The following is a 22,847-nucleotide window of genomic DNA, read 5'->3' as shown; positions in this document are numbered from 1 at the left end:
TTAACAACGTTCGCTCCTGACAAGTACTCGAACACCTTATTATCTCCTATTGCGTGTGTATGTCTAATCAAATTCCTGTTTCCACGTTCGAACTGCGCTTTTACTTTACGAGCCGTGTACTTTCCAACTGGATAAATTTTATGACCTCGTTATTTCTCTTATACCGCTAATGCGCGAATGATTTAAACTTCTACAACCTGAGGTTCATCGATTCCTACTAAAATTTGCGTTCAGAAGATAAATCAACGATAGAGCGCGGCAATGTCTCGAAAGAGATACAGACCTCATTATGCAGTCTTTGCCCGGTAAGGATCGGAAGAGGGCACATACGCGATTTGATATTCTCGACTGCACTCGGCGTGATCGTAACCGTATTCGGAAAGAATGCGGTCCGCGACGCAATGATAACGATCGCAATAGCCATAGAGAAAGATTATCGAGACCGCGACACGTGAGACTACTCGACGTACGATAATATCGGCTCGCTATGGAAGAGAAATTTTCCCGGTTTCCGGAAGCTACGTGGAAAGTGCCATCGTAATGCAATCGAAGGTTTCTTCTAGCATGTGGCTCGCGCGTGCCAACGTTCCACTCGAAGAAGAAGAAAGAGAAAAAGAAGAAAGAAAGACGAAGAATATGCATACGCTATAAATCCTCTCATTCGGTTGGTGCATCGTAGCGAGGCTTTGCAAAGCGCTGTATTTCAAGTGTGGTTACCTATCGTGTACGTGGAGATCAGAGTGCAAGCCGAATATTCGCAGACTCACGCGAGCTTTTTTTCCCCGAAGTAGAAATTTATTCGTTAAAAGCGGTCGTTCTAGTTTAAGGAGCCGATACTCATACGTGACCCGTGCAGAAACCTCTTTTCCCTTTTCCTTTCTCTCCTTCCTGTCTCTTTCTTTCTACCATCCTCTCGTCCTTACCGGAGAAACGTTCGAAGCTCGATTTACTTTCGGTGCACTTTCAATCCACTTCAAATCATTCGTGTGTCGATTTGAAACGATTTTCTGCCAGTGTATTCGCGATGCTTCGCCGCTCCAGTTTCCAGACGAAAGGAAATTAGGAAATTGACGAGGAGCTCTCGCTCCCTCTTTCTTTATTCCTCTCTTTTTCATTTCTCTCGTTCGAGTAACAAAACAAAAAAAGAAATTCAAATGGATACTACCATCGGTGGTACCTATAGAAGAGCAACACCTTTCGTTACCTTCAGGCGGTAAGGAGCGCTACCTTGAGAACAATAAGACAGTTTTCGAATTGTTTTTCCGACTGAAGGAAGTCTGCCAAGTCTATCGACGAAGGTATCTCGCTTTCGATTCGAAACAATGGCTTCTTTTTCACGCGAGATCTCCTCGTTTTGTCCATAGAAGACACCTCGAGAAGAATTTACGACCGACTCTTATACCCTTAAGATTTTGATTGACTAATCGCAGAGTGGTAAAAACAATGATTCGTCCATTGTATACCTGTCACAACGACAAATCCTCGAACACGAAGTTAGGACTTACAGTCAGAAATTTCACGAAGTGTCACACATCGACATCGATATAATCAATGCAGTAAAAAGTGCATGTCTAGATGTCGACTTACACGTGTCCATAGGTAGCAAGTTTTTCTTTTATTCTGCACACATCGGCAGATATTAGGTCGTCCGAAAAGTGTCTTTCTTTCGCAAACGTGTTTTTTACAACAGTGCACCTTCATACAAAGGTGAAACCAAGTCTGTGAAATGTCACGGTGTTTATCTCGACAGAACAAAATGGATCGTACGTAATTCGACAAAATAATATAAGACAAAAAACGTTGTGCGTCTATTATTTCCTCATAAAACGAAAGAAACTTTCCGGACGTTCTAATAGAAAGAAAAACTCCAATACGATATTAAACGTTCTAAGCAAACGATTAATAAGATCAGCGACAGCGATTGTAAGAATCTGAGCGATCTTACGTGTGCAAAGAAGTTGCTCCATCAACTGCAAGAGTTGCGAACAGCAAATAGTTAAATTAGTCAACGCAAACAGCAAAGGTAGAACTATGTATTGTCTTGGTTTGTATTGGCTTGCACAACATTGTATCATATTAATCGATTAAGTCTAAGCATGTACGAATATTCGCACAAACGTTAGACACCATCAAAATGAAATATAAAATCTGATGTAAGTAGAAAACAATTGAAATATAGAAAAAGATGCAAAGAAACGTTTCATTGAAAAATACGAACAATACTTTTGCAATCGCTGTATGTATCATGTATCTTGTAGATATTGCGAATATTATTTTCATGATATTCTATATCTTTCATAGAGAAATTGAATAATTGAATAGTATTTGCGTGAAATTAAACAAAACTATCCCGGTGTAGGTGCAATGAATTTTTTACGAGTTTAATTTAAAAAATCTGCTCACTCTGTGATAAACCCGATTCCTCCAGAAGGAAACAACCGCCGCGCTGCACCGGTTGTTCCGTATCGACACACGAGTTCTCTCCGTTCAATTTCATTCGGATAGCTGGCGGGCGTGTCCACTGGTTCGCCAAGGCGTCTGCTTCGGTTCCATTTAAAGATCGTGTGCAAACGCCAGTCGTTTCCACGATAACGACCAATGTGAAATATAAGCGTGCGCCTTTTGCCACTAGCCCTTTCCACCCGTCCGTTAATTCAGCCGACGTAATAATGTCGAGGGAAGTTTAAATTTTCACACGTGACTTCGTTCCACGTCGTATCGACCTAAAAATTTCGTGTAAAATCTACGTGTAAAATCTGGCGATAATCGTTCCATTCTCATTACCGAATTATCAACAAAAGGATACCAAAATATATTAAACTATTTAAGGTTCTTCCAGTCAAAATGTATCGATTCGTTTCATGGATATAAATAAGAAAAGAACGTAACACGATTCATTCGAAGATTTATTGAAGAGATATAATAGAAATTCGAAGTAGGGAACAATAAAGGATTTGCGGTTACTATGCTATAATGCAAGAACGGGTTTACGATCGATGCAATTACGATAGCCGGTTTAAAAACGTTCGCCGTTTCTATCGATAAAATACCGACGAAGAGTGATAAAAAATTCAGTGTATTATCCTAGGAAGTTCATTTTGATTTTATTTCATCTCATAAATCAATTGACTCGTCATATCAGTTCAACGCGCGTATTCAAATTTGTGTAATATACCTCTTTTCCAGGATTATCACATATAAAAGTTTAACGATATAAAAGGTTTATATTCTTTTTCGCGTTATAACTTTTTCATTTGATTTGTTCCACGCCATTTACATATTTTTATATAGCATCCTTTTTTATTTATACCTATAAAACATTCTAATATAAAATCTGTTTAGAAAAGCCTGAAACGCTTTGCAACATTAGCTCAGAGCTGCTTTTGCGTTAGAAAATACGTCCTCTGATCAATCTTTCGTTATCACGACGTCTAAGGCCAATTGCAAAACCCCCGACCCTTCCTTTTCTTTTTTTTTTTTCTCCCCCTTTTGTCCCTTCCTCTTCCTTCGCTGCGTCATCATCACGAAAAGAAAATAAATCTCTCGTTAGTTATAATTTTCAACGTGAAAAAAGAAACAAGATTATCGCGTGAAGCCGCTATGCCTAACGCAAGTTCGGCGCGGCAGCTCTTTCGACGAGCGCAAAGTCGCTACAAAAGTTGCTGTCACGCGGCTTTGTTACTCGTTCCACGTCGTTCTAATTAATTTTATTAACGAGCGGTGCAAAACCATCGACTACGTGGAACTTTAACCGAGAATCAACGAACGTTCGTTAACGGTTCCGCGGGGCGAGCGAATGGAAAAGAAGAGCCGCGGTAACGATCGAAGTTCCCTGCAGAAAGAATCTATGGCTTTAAGCTTGGGCATTGTACGCCAGCGGCGATGAATAGCAGGCAAAGAACAGGGACAGAGAGGCGAATTATTAGCACCGTCCAGCGAATCCAATTTGTAAGAAAAGCGAAGATTCTAAGGAATCGGTTACCGTAAGATCGCGTTATATCCGCTGCTCTTCGTTATTATCGAATCTACTGGAACGACGTCGCGTCGTGACGCCTCGGTTGGCGCGGTCTGCCCGCGAAACTTCACCGAGGCGATATTATCTTCCGATGCGACTGTCTCGTCGAATGAATACCCGTTGTGGATGGAGTTTCCGTGGCGTTCATTTTTTTTATGAATAATGCAGATTCTCAACGCGAGTAGCACGTTTCACGTCGAGACGTTACGGAAATCGTTCACGGTGGTCCTCCGACTCGTTCCTTTACGACTTACGACGCGATAACGCGATTGAAACGCAACCAGACAGAAATCGTTTCGCGAGAATTGTCGTTAAATCACGAGCCAGAGGATTAACCGCCTAATCTATCGAAGTTGAAGAGTAAAGTGGGATGGTTACTAGATGAACAACAGGAAACAGAGTTACTTTGGCAACCTGACGACGAGGTCGCTAGAGGCAAATAGCAAGCTACGTACAGAGGTTAATTTTCGGTATAACCGGCCCACGATACGCGGCCACGAACCCTGCACGTCTGTTTACCACCAATATATATGTAATACGTACACCGGTAAAACCGACCACATGAACAGACACCAACTTCTGACAGAGTTAATGTAGCTGTAACGTGTAACTCGATTTCGCGGAGTTAGTCGAAGGCGTCGATGCTGTCTTACCGAGTCCACGCTACCGAGGCTTCGTACTCGTAAATCGGATCATGGATCTCGGATTCCGAAACGTGACTTAAAACTTCACGTCGTGTCACGATCCTACTGTCTCCCTAGGTACGCGTGTCTACTATGAGACAGATAAACAAGGATAGACAAAATAAAGTTAGGAACGTGTTCAGAAATGTTACGATAGTTGAGCATCGTATAGATCTAAAATAGCATTCTCAAAAATAGCATTCATGGTCCGTGTCGTCGTTAGCGCGTGTCGTAAATCTTAAGTGTTGAACCAGGATCTATATAACTATTGAGATACGTACATGTGTGATAGACTAGATTGGCTGCGTAGTAGTGACACGCGTATGTGAATATGAATGTGTGGAAGTATATGTGTGCGTGGTAATGTTTCGTTGGTAATGTGGTATGGAAGATGGTGAGACAAAGATAGTGCTGAGACGCGTGCAAATGTATATCGACGAAGATCCTGGAAATCGTTCATTAAATAAATCCAAAACTATTTTAATATGAATTCTAAGTGTAACCTTAGTGTTCCTTTACTTTTATTTCCGCAATTAAGATCCACAATTCTCAACAATAACAAATGTCGTTCTTCCGACTGAACGTTCCGAGGAGACCGAAAGTTTTACGAATTGCGGAAAAAAATGACGCGAAGAGAAGTCATCCCATTTAACGTGCCGCTAAACAAAACGATGTAATTACCGAATATTTATGTTACACGCGTGACATCACCACCATTAAAACCGTGTGTAATTCATTTAGCGAGCTTTGCCAGGTATGATAACCACTATAATGTCACGCAGATGTAACGGTAACGACGGCGATACACGATTCCGGCACTCGCGCGAACTGTAATAGCTTCGTTAAATCGCTATACGTAGATGCACTACCGTCCTTTAGTATTTGCTCACCTCGTGCACGAACGATCGACAGGTTAATATTTTTATTACAATTTCAAAGTTACGATACGTTTAGCCTATCGTTAACTCTTTACCTCTTCCTGCAACTAAAATCAAACACGTGTACTCTGCTTGATCGTACAAGGAATGTACCTGCATCGTTCTATTTTCACGTCTATCTTCGATGAATGGCCAACAGTTCGTATAGTTTAATCTTATAGAATACGATCGCAAACATACATTTCAATTATTCAAAGATCTCAACGTTAAAAGGACACGTTTAAGGATCGTACAAGTTCGGAGACCAAAATTGGATTTAAAAGCTTCGTTTGAGGTATCATTTACGTATGTGCGATGATTTGGAAGCGTCCAATTACTTATGGTCGATAACGCAGCTGTTAGGAGGTGTGTAAGAGGAAGTGAACGACGAGAAAAAGGATTACAAAAATACATTTTTACGATGTTACGGGTATTACCCGTGGAGGAAGATGCGGAAAAACGCCAGTTGTCTGCTGAGGATCCGAGAGGAGGCAACTTTAAAAAGGCAGTAACTAACTTTACCGTATAGCCGGTGGATTTTACGCTGGATTAAATTTTATGATTCCGGGCGTGCCGCACGGCGACGACCACCGAAATAGTACGGGTCTGCGGCTAATCGCCGAACAAATTAAAGCATAGAAGAAAACCAGCGGCTAATGCGCTGCCAGCTAGACGCTGGTTTACGCGAAATCGGGAGCCTGGAAAAAATCGCCGACTGATTCCCTTCCCACCTGGTACTATGAAATTTTCTCCCTCGTAACTTGTCTGTTATTGAACGATTTAATTTCTTTGCAAGAATGAAGTTGGAGCAGGCAATGTCGAATGTTTCATATTGCAATACATTTGACGTGGTAACGAATAAGATCAAAATAAAATTAATTCGTTAGTTCTCGAAATATACAAAAAGGAGTTAAGTGTAGCAGAACGTCGGACTAAGTAGATTCGGTATTAATTCGATGCTTTTACCCCTCGGATGTATTCGTACAATTGTACGGCTAGATATATACAGAACACATGGAATATAAATAGCTGTACTTGAGCAGAAAATAACATTTGACAAAAATGTATCTATCGCGTATCTGTGTACTGAATACCATACGAATCGAAGAATATTATAGGGAACGTGGATTATGAACCGATACCTGCTAATCAGTTAATTTTTGTGAAACGTCGAACAGCAGAAACAGCTAATTAAATTCTGGGAATAATCAAAGCGACGAAGGAGGTCGTGTGCGTTTCGAACAGGCGATAGGCTCGAGCCGGTCTACCAGACCCGGAAGTCGTATTTGCATGCCTAGTGACTGCCACTGCCACCAGCAAACGGAATATTCGCCATTCGTATGCATATCGAGCCCAGCAACCTTATCGCGCTTTGCCAATTAACTCTCTCCGATGAAAACGTATCCTCCCCCACCTCTTTGCGTTCACATGTGTACGTACCCACACATAAAGCTTCGCACCACCCTTTCGCCTTCTCTCCGACGAAAACGACGAAAACTCGGCAGCGCTTTCGTGAAATCAGCTTCGTGGATATCATTCTCCTCTTAGACACGTGTTGTATTCGTTGAATATGTATGAAGGGCTAATGTGAAAATGCTTCAAAAGTACAAGCAGGTGACGTTGACTAGAAAATCACGACTGATCTCCGGTCGGAAGTCTTTGGTCTCCGTTGGGAAAGAGAAAATACTAAAGGGAATGGAAGATGCCGCGGCGGTGTTATGTCTTTAGGTGAATTTTCTTCGTGGACGGCGTAATTAGGGCAATTATGTTGGAAAAGACGTTCGTCGAAATCGTCGGCCGTCGTATCCAATTTTCGTTCGGGCGACATTGACGAAGATCGACGAAAGAATTCGGCTCGGGTGTAATTTTGGCCACTCTTTGTACAGGCGGGACGTAATTAGGGCAATCATGCTGGGAAAGCAGCTTTAATGGAGAACGATAAAACGAAGAAGCAAGATATCGGCCCGAATTTTTTTCCACCCTTCTCTCGCCGTGCGCCGGGCGATCGATGAAATTTACCGCGGTAGGGAAAAAGAAGGAAGAGAAAGGATGGGAAAAAGGAAAAGGGAAAAAGAATAATTCGGTCGGCTATGACCAATAAGCGGCGGAATTTTTACGACACCCTGTTATCGATGAGCGCAAACACGAGCCTGGCTGTCAGCCAACCTACCCCAAACACTTGCCTGGATCATCCATCCTCGGCTACCGATGCTTATCGCTCATTTTAAAAGACAATTTTTACAGACAGGATCGTCCGAATATCGTCCCGATTCGAGATTCGCTTAGACACGATGGAAAAAAGGATCGAACCAGTCAGAGCCGATTTTACTTTCCGTCTCTTCGGTTTTCGTCGCCGATAAGAATGTGGCGGCACTCGACAGCTCAAGTACCACCACTCGACACTGACTAACACCGGACAACGGTAGCGCAGTGGTTAGCGCCTTAGGTTACGAACGTTCGGGACCCGGGTTCAAAATCCTGGCGATCGTAGTCCGATTTTTCTTCCACGATTCTTAAATAGGAAGAAAATACAGCAAGTACCCCAGCAGCGCGACATCTACATCCGCAACAGAATCTATCTCGGCCTCTCCAGTCTCTACAAGCCAGCAGTTGCGCACTATCACCACAAACAAATATACGTATACACCTCAGGAAGATCATATGACTCGAGCAAAACCCGCTCGATTAAAAATTCAAGTACGTCCATCGTTCATCGACCGGTGAATATATCGCGCCAATAACAAATGACAACCGCGGGAATGGCCAAAGCTGTCCGACCAGAAATTTTCAACATTGTGTCTGCTGGTGGAAATGGTTACGCAAACAATCTCGACGCGTCGTTTCGCTGTTTAATTAATTGACATTGCGTAAAAATGCAGAACAAATTTGAAACGCGCTGGCAAACTTTGCTATTTACCGATCGATTTGCCGGCTGATTCGCTCGTACGATTTTTCGCCGCCAATAGCGACCTATCCAATTTACCTTCACGTACACTTTAATTTCCAGTATAACTATTTTAATCGTCTTTCGAAACATCCATTAGATCAGTTTCCGTCAGCTTGTAGTTCCGTTCAGTCGAACACTTTTTAGTCCACAGTCGCATTCAAATGGAAACTCCGCACCGTTTAGCGCTTTTGATTACGTATTTATAGGCGTATCCTGCGTAATAAGCGTACGTACTTCGTCTCATCCAATTCACTTCACTGTACGTATGCGGTCGCACGTAGCGACAGTATCAAACGATCCGGCTCTAATGCTTATTGGTTTTCCTAATTATTACCAAGCCGCGTTCCGGCTATTGGTCGGATCGTTCGTATGTCGCTTCATGCACAGACCCGAGGCTAACCGCATCCGGCGAATATAGTCGCGGAGACCTAAAGGTTCAAAAACAGAATACGAAGACGCTGTTTGAAATAAGATACTCTGAACTTTATAAACTTAATGATAAGACGTCGAAAACTTATTTGCTGTTTGAATTGTTTTCTCTATAGCGATAAAGGGCGCATAATTTTATCTTTAGAATTAACTGGCCGTGACTAGGACGACGCAATGAACGTCTTCTGACACGTGGAGTATCTATAATAATATAATAAACCAAAGTATCTATGCGCGTATTTGTGTGCAACGTGGACGAGTATGCGTGCATTGAGGGAATAAAAGAGACAGTTCTGACTGTGAGAGTCAGTCTTGAGCAGTCCCGAAACCGAGCGCGTTATTTAATTCACCTAGAACTTCCAAGACACCCTCTACGTACGTTGGACTAACGAACCCTTAATTACACGTGCACGTGACACACACGACCACGTAGTGACACTCAGGCGTGAATAGAGATAGAATGAGACGACATATTTTCCTGAATCCTCTCTTCTCATTTTCGAAGAACTTGATAAAAATAAGACATTTGATCAGACTATTATATCGTTCGAGGAAAGTTTATTTCAGGAGGCATACAATTTTTGAAGGGAATACAATGTTTGCAAGGAATAGAAACGCAAGGACTTTGAACAACTCTCGAACTTCCACTGAATACCTACATGAACTTTAGACTTTGTACCCTTGGACCGTCGGACTTTTGAACTCTGACAACTTTGCATGTTAGAACTCTACAACTTCGTACTTACGCTTAAGTTATGTTCATTAAATATTTAGTGTTAGCAAATAAGTTTTTATTTATTTGTTATATAACCTGTTTTACCGATTGTACGGGGGTCTTAACAGACGCTATAGCGTAGAATCCATTCGATACGACGCAATCCAACCTGAAAATCCAATCACCATTCGGAATAGCTGAGGGTTGGAAAGGAAGCTGCTAGGGATAGAGCGGTAAACAGTCCAAAGGAGCAACGAAAGTATTTCGAGCAAACAATCCGTGTCGATTACGGGTCCGACCGCGCAGAATACAAAGAACGCGTCGCGACAAATAGAGAATACGAAAACGAATACGAGCTGGTAGCTAGCGTTCTAACGAATTAGAGGGAACGATTTTGTACGTTTTTAGGATCTGCTGGTGTCACGAGCCAAATGCTTGTAATTGTTAATATTAACATTTGAAAGCCTGCTCGATGGTGACCTGTTATTATTGTTATAGTTAGACATAGAAATATTAAATAAAACGATGAAAATTAAAGAACTGCTGAGAAAATCCAGTTAGAGTCTGTAAACGATTCTAATCAGGCGGATAAGTCATTCGGTTGATTGTCTTCGTTATCGGTGGCTGGTTCAGTGTTGCGAGCGGGCTAACGCTAGAACCATTGGAAGCTTCAAAATGAGCGGTTCGTACGTTTTCGTAGAAATTTTATGGGTTTAAGTGGGTTTTCGAGAATGTTAATCGTTCGACGAAGTGTGTACGTGTAATTCGATGGCTAAGGGCCGTAGTGTCGACTTTTCAAACATTCTGCTAATCTTCTTTTCTAGAATAGCAAACGAGAAAAACAGATGGCTCAGGGATTAGAAAGTTAACGTATACAATAGCTTAGTAAACGTTAATTGATAGGAATGTTTAGAGAGCGAGTTCCCTAGCGAGTCCTTATAAACTTTTAGAATTATCGGACGACAAGTGGCAAAAGAGAAAGAGAGAGAAGAGAGAGAAACAGAGTAAGCAGGAGTTTGAGGAGATGGGTACACAGGCTGCTCGTTTGGTTACCTAATTCGTTCGAAGTTAAATTCCCCTCGCACCATGTTCAAAGTGCATTCAGCCACCATGCGATGCGGTTGATGGCAAACGGTTAGAGAGATCCATCTCTGATTTAGGTCAGATTTGTTGAGGTAACAATACGCACGTTCCTTCTCCGTCCGCTGCGTGTACACGGTTCTATCCTCTCATTTAGTCATGTAACAAAATTCCTTTATGTCACGACCCTTCTGTTTCCCAGCATCTCATTGAGAATTTGTGGAGTATTTTCATACCAAAATTGACTATTAGGTACAGTGAAACAAGAGAGCGCGATGATCGAGGGAAGAATTGGAAGAGACGAAATGTCGACATGTACATCACACGCAGACAACCCTGTAAAACAATTTCAAACAGCCGCATTTTCACGAAACTCATTGCACAAAAGTTGGCAAATATTTAAATACACTTGACAAACACGTAGTCGATGAAGAATCAACACGGCAAAACACAACGTAAATATTGCACAATCTGTCCTTTCGTTCTTTTAATTCCATTGCATCTGATGGAATAATTTTTCAAGTTCCGTGTTAATCAAGTTTACCTTCAAACCACGGAACGTTCGGTTTCACCACGCAACGTCACCGCCCCTTTCGCACAATGAACGCCATTAAAGCTCCAACAAGACGATAAAACCGCGTCGCCTTGCCAATTAAACCATCGCGGAATCGATTATTCGCGCGTCTACGTATTACGCGTAACTATGGAGGAACATGGGTTAGGAAAAGGTGGTAGAAACTGGAAACAAAGTTGGAAGGTGCATCGCGGAAGGCACACATCGAGCCGTTTAAAGTTAGCGGCATTGTCATACGCTGCGAAACTTTTGCAGCAAGCCGGTGAAACGCAGTTACGAGTTTCCGCGAGTAATTACACTAGGCGTGTAATCGCGATGCTATCAAGAAATACAACTTGGCGCCATCGCGTCCTGCTCAATTAGCTGTTCGCCAACGACAGCCAACAAGACGCGGATTCTCTCTGCCGTTATCCGCGCTTCATCCTACATCCGCGCGATTATTCAAATTGTTTCGCCACGTAGATGAGGCGACGTAGGCTGCGTCTTCTGCGTCGCGTCGATTATGCCGGGTTAATTGGCGTGTCAGCCGAATGAAACAGGCTAGGAATGCGACGCGTGCTTAGAATTATCCCGGTTCGTAATACAGTTTTAATGGGTATATGGCTTTCGAACAAGAACTCGTGCGCCTCGAGTCGCTGTCTCGGCCTCGTAATTACACTCGTTTCATGGATTAACCTTGTATGTTAGCAGAAGGAGAGCTTCTCCGGTCTTCTTCGTTTTTACCTCCTTTCTTTTTTCCTTTCGTCGTTCGAAAAGTTTCCAGTTTACCCCGACGTAATTAGTTTAATTAAAGCTTCACGCGCTCGAGTACCGTGCCTGTCAGAGTCTAAATGAACACGTCCCCTGAATACGTTTGCCTCGGTGTTAAATTGCCAGATATAACGTACGGAATATACCTTAAGCAGGATCTTAAGGCGACAGGAAGCTAGTGTAACATTGATTGTAACTCGAGATCGGATATCCAGGTTACACACCGTACATATATCCAACAGGAATTAACACGGAACAAGAATACCATGAGAGAAACAGGGGAACTAGGGGCAAGTTAGACGTTGGCTAATGCTATTCCAAGATGCGAAGTTCCCTAGCTTGCCTAGTTCCTCTCTCATTCGCTTGTATTTCGTCGCTCTGTATTGCCTCGGTAACGTGGCTCACAATCTCGAATACTCCTTTCACGCTGACTCTATATCGCCTGTGCGTATCTTTCGTCGATAGAAACTCGATCGTGTGTATATTCAAATGAATTCCATTAGTTTCGATATGGTGCAAATATACCAACATATTGTAGATGATATTTATATAGTGAAAATTTTCGATGGAATTTTGCGTACACAGCAAACATCGGGATTTACACACGGTCTGGACAGACCGTTTTCTTTCGCGAATTTCTACTAGTGCTTCGCTAACAATGTTGACGACCCGAGTCTCCAGTATGCCAATATTTGACCAACAACCGTCTATAAAAATCTTCGCAAAAGGAATCAAGGATTTTGTATGAAATAAGTTAGACGAAGCGCGGGCATAGTAACCGAACCTGCGGAGAAACTTGTACGTCGCCTAATGCTATTGTAAGAGGCAAAGTTTACTCGCTTTACCGTCCCTTCTCGTCGTATATCTCCTGTTCCATTCTACTTCCCCCCAGAGTACGGCTTCCCCTGTCCGCAGGACACATGCGGTGTGTTGCTACTTGAAACAGGGGCCATTTCACGGTATCGCGTCACACTCGATAAAACGGATCGCCGCCTGTGTATAAAATACACGGTGAAATGATACGAGCAGATATAAAGCGTCGAAACAAGTTAACTTTGAATCGCTGTGGTGTGGTTGAAATTGCTGATAAACGAGCCACAGGTCAAACTGCTCGACTCTACTTTCTGTCAGTTTCTCAATTTCATTACATAAGTACACGATTAACGTTCGAAATCATGAAAGAAAGAAGCAAATTACTTAGTTCCACGTGTTCATTTATTACAGCAGGACGACGTTAAATAACGGCGAGTTGCAAAATAAATTTAGAAAATAGCGTTTACAGCATCATCACTTTCCCCTGCTTTTCAATTTATGAAGTTGATCAAGCAAGTGGGAACTGAAAATGGCTAGATGATAAATGAGGCGAAATACGGGGATGGTCGCGAGACCGATAACTAAATTTAATTAAAAGATAGTTTCAACAATAAATCACATAAAAAAATTACACCTCGTGTATTTCCTCTGTGGTCTTCGTTTATGATCTTTCGAGTATGTTGAACAAAATAAAATCGCACGATCATTTCACGAGAAAGAAAGAAGTACAGGCCATGACGGATACAAAGGTAACCCAGAAGTATATATAGCCAACCATATTTCTTTAACTCTTCTAATTCGCAAACAGATGCAAGAAAAACCGCGGGAGATTTCAGAACCAAGTAATATATTACGTTGAACGATAAATTCTAGAAAGACATTAATTTTCTCCTTTTGTTCGTTTGCTGCAGGCACAACGATCTACCATGGAACATACGCAAGTTCCTGAAGAATCAGTTGAGGGAATTCAGGTTTGATGACCTGAGGGATACCCACCCTTGGTCGCGGAGCGCCTGGAGCCACACGGATCTCAGAAGATTGAAGGAGGGTATGGTTGCAGCGCAGGTGAGCACAATAATAACCGCAATAACGTGAGCTCCCGTGAAAAGGCATTAATCCAGAGGTACGTGGCAGAGATGTTTCACGAATCGTGAAAGCGGACGATATATATTTCGACGGTGTCCGTAGACAATGTCCAATTACTCGCAGTACACCATATCGCTACATCTGTCTGGTTCTGGCGCGCGAGACACGTTTAGCTGGAAATATTCTCGAGAAAAGGGCACCCTCGTGAGAGATTCGATGCGCCAGCCATTTGAAACATTTTTCCTAAAAGTGACCTTCCCCTCTTTCTGCCGCCAGGCTACGATTTATAGTTCGATAAAAATTATGGCCAACCTTTTCGTTTTTTCTCAGATCGGTAGAATCGTACGGGTGTGAATTAATCGAGCAACAACGTACATTCGAATTGACAGGCGATAAAATCTCTCGTACCGTTTTAAAGGCTGATAATTGAAAATGTTTCACAACTTCGACACCAGAGACTGTCGCGTGTTATTAAGACTTTGTTGCTTGTATCGACCAGTGCTACGTATATTTTTACATTTAAACGTAACTTTTCAAATACCCTGTATAAACCGACTTCGTAATTAGCCGAATCGAGCACGCGATTTGTCAGTTGAGAAAATTAGAGTGGCGCGTGAACGACGAAAGGGGAAGGATATCGCGTGTCGTCTTGACTCGTTCGTCTCCACGGATCGCAGTTCGAAAAATCGCATTCCCTTCGATGTTTAAAATCCCTGCAATTACGATGGAACGAAACGAACCGCAAACGCGCGAATCGCGTGTCTTGGTCGGAAGCTCTTTGCTTTACAGTGTTTCAATTACAGCACCTTCTTTCCGTTCCACGTAGCCCGATACAGACCGACCAGGATTAATTAAGAGAGACGTAAAACCCTTATCTGTACTGATGGCGCCATTACTCGACGCTATCGCGATTATCCCGCGCAACGAGACACAGGATCGCGGGAAAAATTTCGTTCGCGGAATTCGTTCTATTAGTGCGACGAACCGGCATGTAACGAGCCGACCAGACCGCCAACAACTTTGATAATTAATTTCTCGCAATTCCGCGAGATTACGCGCTGTCGAAAATTTAGCGTAGTCTATGAAGTCGAGCTGTGCTCGTTCGTCCCGATATCCTTTCGATTAATCTCCAACCACCGTTCCGTGTTACCACCTTACCGTGGTATCCTGTCTCTTTCTTATGGCTTACTCGCGTCCAGGGAGTAAGAATGGTCGAATGGATCGACCAACTTGTGCAACAATTGCACACAGGATCTCTCGATGTTTCTAATCGATCGACATTCACAGCTCGTTAAATAGAACGGTCGCGTGGATAAGAAACTACGTCGTAAGCATAATCGATCGGATAAATGAAAAAAGCCGCGTAAAAGCTCTGAGTGTTTCTCAACAAGATTCGTGACTAGTGTAAAAGAACTTGTCGATGATTAAAAATCCAGAGTATAAGAACGATGAATGGAATGGATTCAGTTCTGAAAAAATTACTTAGGAACTAAATCGATGTGTTTGATCGGCCAACATTGACGGCTAACATGACGGAATCGGTGATTCAATAAAAAAAGCTTGAGCCAAAAAGTTCACGTAGAAAGTAAACGAGAGAAAGGTATATTCTGAAACTAACAAAGAAAAACCTCCAACACGGCTTAGCAATCGAATAAATCTATTCTTGTTGGGTCAGCTCTTGGTCCATTTCGAGATGGACGATCGAAACTCTTGGTGTTTCAGGAAAATGTGAGAATAACGGAGGGATCGAACGAGGAAACTCGGGCTGAGACTCGACCCGGGATACGAAGGGATAAGATTATTTCGTGAAAATAGAAAATCGCCTTCGCTGAAACTCTTTTGTGCCTTTTACTCTCGATGATGACATTACGTTAAACGATGGTGGAAGAAGATTGCGGTGGTAACAGAAAATTGTGATTGTTACAGCTTTCTCGCGAGACGAAAGAGGATCGAAACGAACAACGTTCCAACTATAAGATCGCGTAAATCCAGCGATAAGCGATTCCTTATTCGGCCAGGAGCCATCTAAAGTATAGAGAACTTTAATCCGACAATTTTGCACCGAAACTCGACCAAACTCATTATCTGGATTAACATTTCCCGTGATCACAATTTATCTTATCCTGTTCCTTCTCGAACACAGAGAACACCTACTTTAAGCCCACTTTGGACTTGATATCGATTTTCGATTTCGAATCTTCGGCTACAACCGCGAGAAAGAAAAGTTAGTTAATAGCAACGAATCGTTTAAACTATTTATAACTTATTTTATAAATGTATGGCGCACGTCTCTACATTGAGTCGAGACACCGTAACGATTATTGGTTGTTACAATTTCTGGATTCGCTGTAGTTAGAATTAGCGACTGCAGGAGAGGATTTCTCAAATGAAATTTTTATTATCTGTGTCGTCGATAGCTCGATTCGTCGCTCCGTCTAACGATTATTGAGAGTTATATATAAAGTTTCGAAGAACCAGACATTTAAAAGAAATTCAGCTACCCGAAGAAGGGATATCAAATGAAGGAATAAACGAAGAACCTAAATAATATTAATTTCCACGTAGCAAATATTTCAATGAAAGAATAAATGAGACGTCTAAAAATTTGTGAATATTCTTACGCGCTGAACGAGTATAATCAAGAACGAGACAGCTCTTAACGAGAGAATTTTAGTCATGTCGTTTTCCAACAACATGAAAGGCGCGTTCGCCGCGAAAGGACTTTACGCGTAAGGCACAGAAATAATTTTTACTTCATAAACCTTCGGAAAACAACTGTGACGGTTTAAAGAGCTGTACCAACATCTTTCCTTCGGCTATGCACGGCGTTTCTGTCCATTCAAAGGAACAGACTCGAAATAAGCACGCGCCTAAGTAACATTACGCGAACAAAAGTAGATTATAATTTCCAGTTGACGTGCATAAAAGCAGACGACGAGCAGTTGCCTCCGCGACACGCCCTTTCTTCACCAACGAATCGCACGGACGTTGCGTAATGAAACCTGCTACCTGTGAAATTACTTTCGCGATGAAACTCGCGGACTATCGCCTGGGTACGTGTAGCCTTTCGTCGTGTATTCTCGTTCTCTCTCATTCATAAATATTAGGATATCTACGCAACGAAACATAACAGTTTAAATTATCGATCGATCGAAATTTTGTATTCGTTGTATATAATACAAATTATAATATATTATGAACGTTATACGAAACATTTTGAGATTTCATTAGCGCTGTTATAAAATTCGATGATTATACACACCGGAAAAGCTTGAAACCAATCTGAAAATCTATGTGGAAATTATAGGATATTTAATACGCGTATATATTTCGCAGAAATCACAAACATTTTTAAACAGACAATTGTCCATTACATTGCTAATATAGTTTAAGATTTAATATCGCTAATATTGCTTAAGATGGTCAAAATTGATTAATTACCATATAGATGAGAAAATGTTGAATTCTATTATAAAATTAATAAAGTTATTACTAGAATATTGAACGTATGAATTTTTTCTAGGCAGTCTGAAAAAGGGGATAATAATTCTTAAACGTTTTATAATGTTAAAATAATAATTTCACAATGATTTTACTTAAGCTTTCGTAGGTATCTTAGTACTTATGAATGGAAGTGTACGTATCAGCCGCAACACGATCCGATCTCTACCAGTCTAGACGGAAATATATACATATATATTTTTAACACGGTCTCGACGCCTCCGGGCCGAGGCTGTTTCACGGGTGGCGCATGAATGCCGAATTTGATGGTGCTCGCCCTATACAGAGCCGCTGTTTCATTCAGACGTAAGTCCTGGTTCGCCGTTGAATAACCGATATGACCCGACGAAACCGCTGTTGGCCGCGCCAACTATAAATGTGCCTGAAAATACGAATCTGTCCTGAATAGAAAATATTTCAAGTTGCGAATATTTTAACCCATTGGCTGTATGCAACGCGTAAAAGCGCGCAACGTGAGATGCCTATTCATTTCCCCGCGTGATTGACACGTTTCGTTACTGATCGTTCTTTCGTCAAAGGATTAAACTTTCGTTGCGAACGAAACCATTTCGATTACAATGACGAGCGATGAAGGGCTGGTGACTGTTTCGAATATTGAAAAGAAAATGGAAACCGGCATTGAATAAATGTTACGAAACGCGAAGTATTATTTACAAAGCATGGACGTCTGTGTGAATTTTTTTACGTGCTTTCTATTATGTCCCTCGATCTGTTCTACCTGCCGAATATCGTTATCGCGAATACGCTGCAGCGAATACAGTGTCGTGAGAATATTTTCTTAAACAACTGTGCACCTTGCCTGCAAACCGAAATTACCAAGCATAAATATCCGCGGCCTACCGATATGCATACGATATAGAAGTTGGATAGAAGCGTTCTTGGGAAAAGTTGGGTCATAAAGGTGAGAAACATAGGTTTGGTGGCAGCGCTTTCCTTGCATCGCCAGCGAACTCGGTAGTTCCGCTTTATCCAACGGGGTTTAACTTTAAGACGTCAGAAATGGAATTCCATTCGAGGGAACATCTGTGCTTTCCGTCTGCGCGCAAGTGGTAGCGAATACGTATAGGTGTAGCTCGCGGTCCAAGCGGCGGGAAAAGAAACGAGAGAACTAGCGACTGTCCCTAAGAATATTCGCCCGTAGGATACCTTTGAAAATACCTTGGCTCTGGTTACTCGTTAGTAAAATACCGTCTGCCGTTGATCCCATCTGTTAGAAGCTCATCTAGACGCGATTACGGTAAGCGTGGCGTAAGAGTCACGGCCTGTGATAAAGAGGAACAGCAGGGGTGGCGGAGTCCGAAAAGTCGTGCTTGTGAAAGCGGATGTTGAACTAAGCCTACGCCCGAATAGACCACTTCGTTACTTTCCCCTATACCTAATGCCAACGTGTTGCATAACACGGTAAGGGGGAAAATTTAAATAAGCTTCTTAGGCACATGCGCGAACACACGTAGCAACGTGGCGTGCGCGGTTCAATTTAATTAATACCGTAATTAAAAGGGCATATTAATTGCGCGAATAGCATGGAAACGAGTTAGTTATGAATTGCTACAGCACGAACACCGACGGCGAGCGAGTTGAGACAGTAATGTTCAAAGGGACAAGAAACGTAAAGACTTTGCAACAATTATTCATCGCGAAAGAGAGAGAGAGAGAGATAACTTGAACGATAAACAGGTTAACATCGATAAATTACGAGAAAACGCATTATCGAATTCGTAGTATACTGTTAAGATAGGAATACGCGACAAAACGGTCGCCTAATTTTATGCGTCGTTTCTCAATGTCAACATGTTCCTCAAGGTATTCAGTTTGCTTACGTCGAGACGAAAGGGGTGACTAGCCGGTTATGCTCAGTGAAACGAACGCGTGTGTATGCACGTATGCATAATATACATAGTAGTGGTATATATATATATATATAGAGGATCTGGCAGGCCAGTCGCGACTCAATCCATCACTGTCTTGGTTAATTCAGACGAAGAGAGAAGGCATCCGCCACGGTAAGGTTACGAACCATTGATCGCCTTACCGTCCCTTAGTGGACTCCGAACATCGTACTTCCTCTTCCATGACAACTCACGTTTAACTGGAAATACCGTAACGATGTGTTATTTATAAACGAAACGAGATCGTTGTGTTCTCATTACGGTTGCTGCTTCATTATGAGAAGTATTCGACGAGTTTGTCAAATTTTATACGCGATGATTAAAACTATCCTCGAAGCAGGATGCAAGTTACAGGACTCGGAACTATAAACGAATGGTCAAATGCAAGCGGTTGTTACGCGTTGTATTCAATCGTCTAGGAATTTTAATAGCGCGAGTCGATTCGCTGCCGTTTTTCATAAAATGTAAACTTCTACGTTCGTAAGAAATTCATTGTACTTTTCCAAGCGATGAAACTGTATTACGGCACAGAGTAAAGTTAAGACCTAATTAACCATGAAATTTAATAATACGCGTAACAACTGAAAATCTGCGTTTACAACGCTATGATTGTGGACAAGCTATAAAATTATTTGTTAGACTGAACATTATTTGAAGATTAAACATTGAAGGCGAATAACCGTGTTAATAATAATAGGCGAATATCGAATTAAGCGTGTTGGGGATTTTTAATACTTCGCGTTCTTCTTTCTATTACACACACACACACTCTCTCTTTCGAGTCGAGAGAGAGAGAGAAAGAGACAGAAGTTCTCTGTTATAGGGGTGGACAGGAGTTTGGTCGATCCTATGGAAAATTCCACAGAATTCAAACTGAATATGAAAACCGTTAGCTGCACGGCTATTGTCACAAAACCCCTGAGAAACTTGATGATTTATAACACGTATTTGCTATTACGCGTGAAAAAATGCAAAAAGCTAAAGTACATTTGCAAATCGCACGAATAACAGTTGAAACGCGCAACGCCTGACTGCCGATACCGAAAAGAAGGAAAAACCTAAAATGTCTCTCTGGAAAATGGCAATTTTCCAAACAGTGTCCTAAACCAGTGTAGTCAAAGTGTTCACCTCTGAAAGCCAATTTACATACGAAATTCGCAAAAGTCCGAACACAGTGTGTCCCGTGTAACGAGCCCCGGAAGCTTTCTGACAAAAAACCATACGAGGCCAAGGGAAGTCAATGAAAATGCAGCCGCTTAATGCATCGAATATCTAGAACACGGTACAAGCATTTTCGATTGCACCCGAGAGACAGCTATCCCCGAGCAATCGCGATTCCTAACGGCTGCATTCCAAAAGTGAATTTCGGTCGATTCGAAATAACTCGAGTGTGTTCCATTCAAAACGTTCTACCTTCGGGGAATTGAATAACCCGACCGATAGGAACGGTAGCAAGAAGAATGCGTGTATCGAACGGAAAAATCGAGATACCGACGTCTACCGCTGCGTTCTATTCCGGTATAATTCGTTCGCGATAGAGCGAACAAAAATGTGAATCACGCGAGAACATTGGAAAAGAAAGAACACATAGCCGACGCACGAGAGAGAGTCGCGTGGGCCGTTTGAAGGCCGCTGTTAACCCTCGCGAGGGAGTGCCTCGTCGACGAGGTACACCAACACCGCATCAAATTTCATAAAACGGCCACGTCAACGGTCGTGTGTAAGCACGTCTTTAAAGTAGGACAACACGGCGCGATTACATCGTCGACGGGGGTGAATATTTTTACAAACGTCTGACCTAAAACCCGACCGTGACTACTGCTCGATTTTGCGCGAAGGGGTAACAGCTGGAAGAAAGAAAGAGATGGAGAATAGAGAGGACAGGAGAAAAAAGATGAAAACATCTTACCCGTACACGGACACGGTTTTATAAAACGTCTGACCTAAAATTCGAGGCGAACTGGATGCTAACGAGACGCGCCAACTCTAGAAAAATGTTTCTGCAAACAGTTGGTGCGTTTAATCGTCGCTCGATCGAGTAAAAAAATTTAATTTATCATCGCACAATGCGATCAACAGACGACGATCGTCGAAAACGTTGTTATGAAAGTGTCGCGTTGCAAGATGCAATTTCATGGTTTCTATCTTTCTCTCTCTCTCTCTCTCTCTCTGTCTCTTTCTCTTTAAGATTTTCTCGAACACGCCTAGATAACGAACGACCGTTAATTAAGAATAAATTCTTGCCACGGGTGAAGTTGTCGGGTAACAGGTCTGGTCAGGAAAATAGTAGAAGGAAATGATTGCATTAACTGGAAATCAAAAGTTCCGGAGGCACGGTCGTTTACGGGGCGACTTTCGAGCACGATCCACGACTGAAGGTACTTCGCCAGAGATTAAATCATTGCCGTGTCGCAATTAGCTCCCGCGAGTAAATGCATTCAGGCGGTTTAAGTCGTGGCGACGCGACGCAAAGCAAACGGTAACCGTAAAAATCCTGGAAAGGTAATGAAGTCGCAGAAACGAAAGAGGGGAAAAGACGTGTCGGGAGTCACACGTTGATACCGCCGCTGCTTGATGAGGAAGAGAAAGAGACGGTAGTGTTGAATAAAAGGAGGAGGAAAAACAAGGGGTGAAGCCATTTCGCGCCACCCGCTGATTTATGACAGCTCCACGACAACGTCACGCTCGGAACGTACATTTCATCTGGTGCTGTTAAAAACAAAACTTTTCTACCATCCACTGTACGGAATATTTTAAATACGAATACAACAATGCCATGGAATCGGATACGCAAAGAATTCTATCGTGTTGTTTGATATGTTCGTGCTGATTTTTGTGGTACGCTAGGTTCCACTAACCAACCTATGATCTATAGCGAAATATACTGCATGGGAATAACTATATTTAAAATGGAATAACCAAAATAAAATAAGTTTGCATAACGATACTCGGATCTCAACGAAAGTCTAGATTGGTCCAGAGTCAGATCAAGAGTCTAGATTGATTTTACCAAAACCATCTACGTGTTTTGAATATATTAGGATATTTTAAATAAATTGATCTGTGCGAATTTCGTAGCCAAGATATTCGAGATAACAGATACATACAAGATTACTCGACTTTGTACCATTTCGAGATTTCGAGATTTTAAACTTATTGAGATACGTGTAATTTTGTGTGCTACACTAGATTAGCCGCGTAGTAGTGACACACATATATGAGTATGAGTGTGTGGGAGTATGTGCGTGCACAGCGTCTCGTAAAAGAGAGAAGAATGCAACTGTTCCGTTGGTAGTATGGAAAGAAAGATGGTGAGACAAAGAGAGTACAAATGCGTATCGACGAATATCTTGTAAATCACACATCAAATAAGTCTGAAACTATTTTGATATCAATTCTAAGTGTAATTTAAGTGTTCCTATACATT

General features: G+C 42.0%; 1 protein-coding gene across 4 annotated transcripts in view; it reads left to right on the top strand.

The window, feature by feature from the left end:
* LOC117236798 (dipeptidase 1) overlaps positions 1–22,847 on the top strand; it is a 76,506-nt gene that overhangs the window by 8,927 nt on the left and 44,732 nt on the right. For all 4 annotated transcript variants that reach the window (XM_033500069.1, XM_033500067.1, XM_033500068.1 and 1 more), the window contains exon 3: positions 13,835–13,988. In XM_033500069.1, coding sequence (XP_033355960.1) covers positions 13,835–13,988 — 154 coding nt within the window. The remainder of the gene's footprint in view (positions 1–13,834; positions 13,989–22,847) is intronic.

This window comes from Bombus vosnesenskii, unplaced genomic scaffold, assembly GCF_011952255.1.
Source record: "Bombus vosnesenskii isolate JDL3184/JDL3185 unplaced genomic scaffold, Bvos_JDL3184-5_v1.1 scf7180000013352, whole genome shotgun sequence".
Taxonomy (NCBI): Eukaryota; Metazoa; Arthropoda; class Insecta; order Hymenoptera; family Apidae; genus Bombus; species Bombus vosnesenskii.
This window is presented reverse-complemented; position numbering and strand designations above follow the sequence as displayed.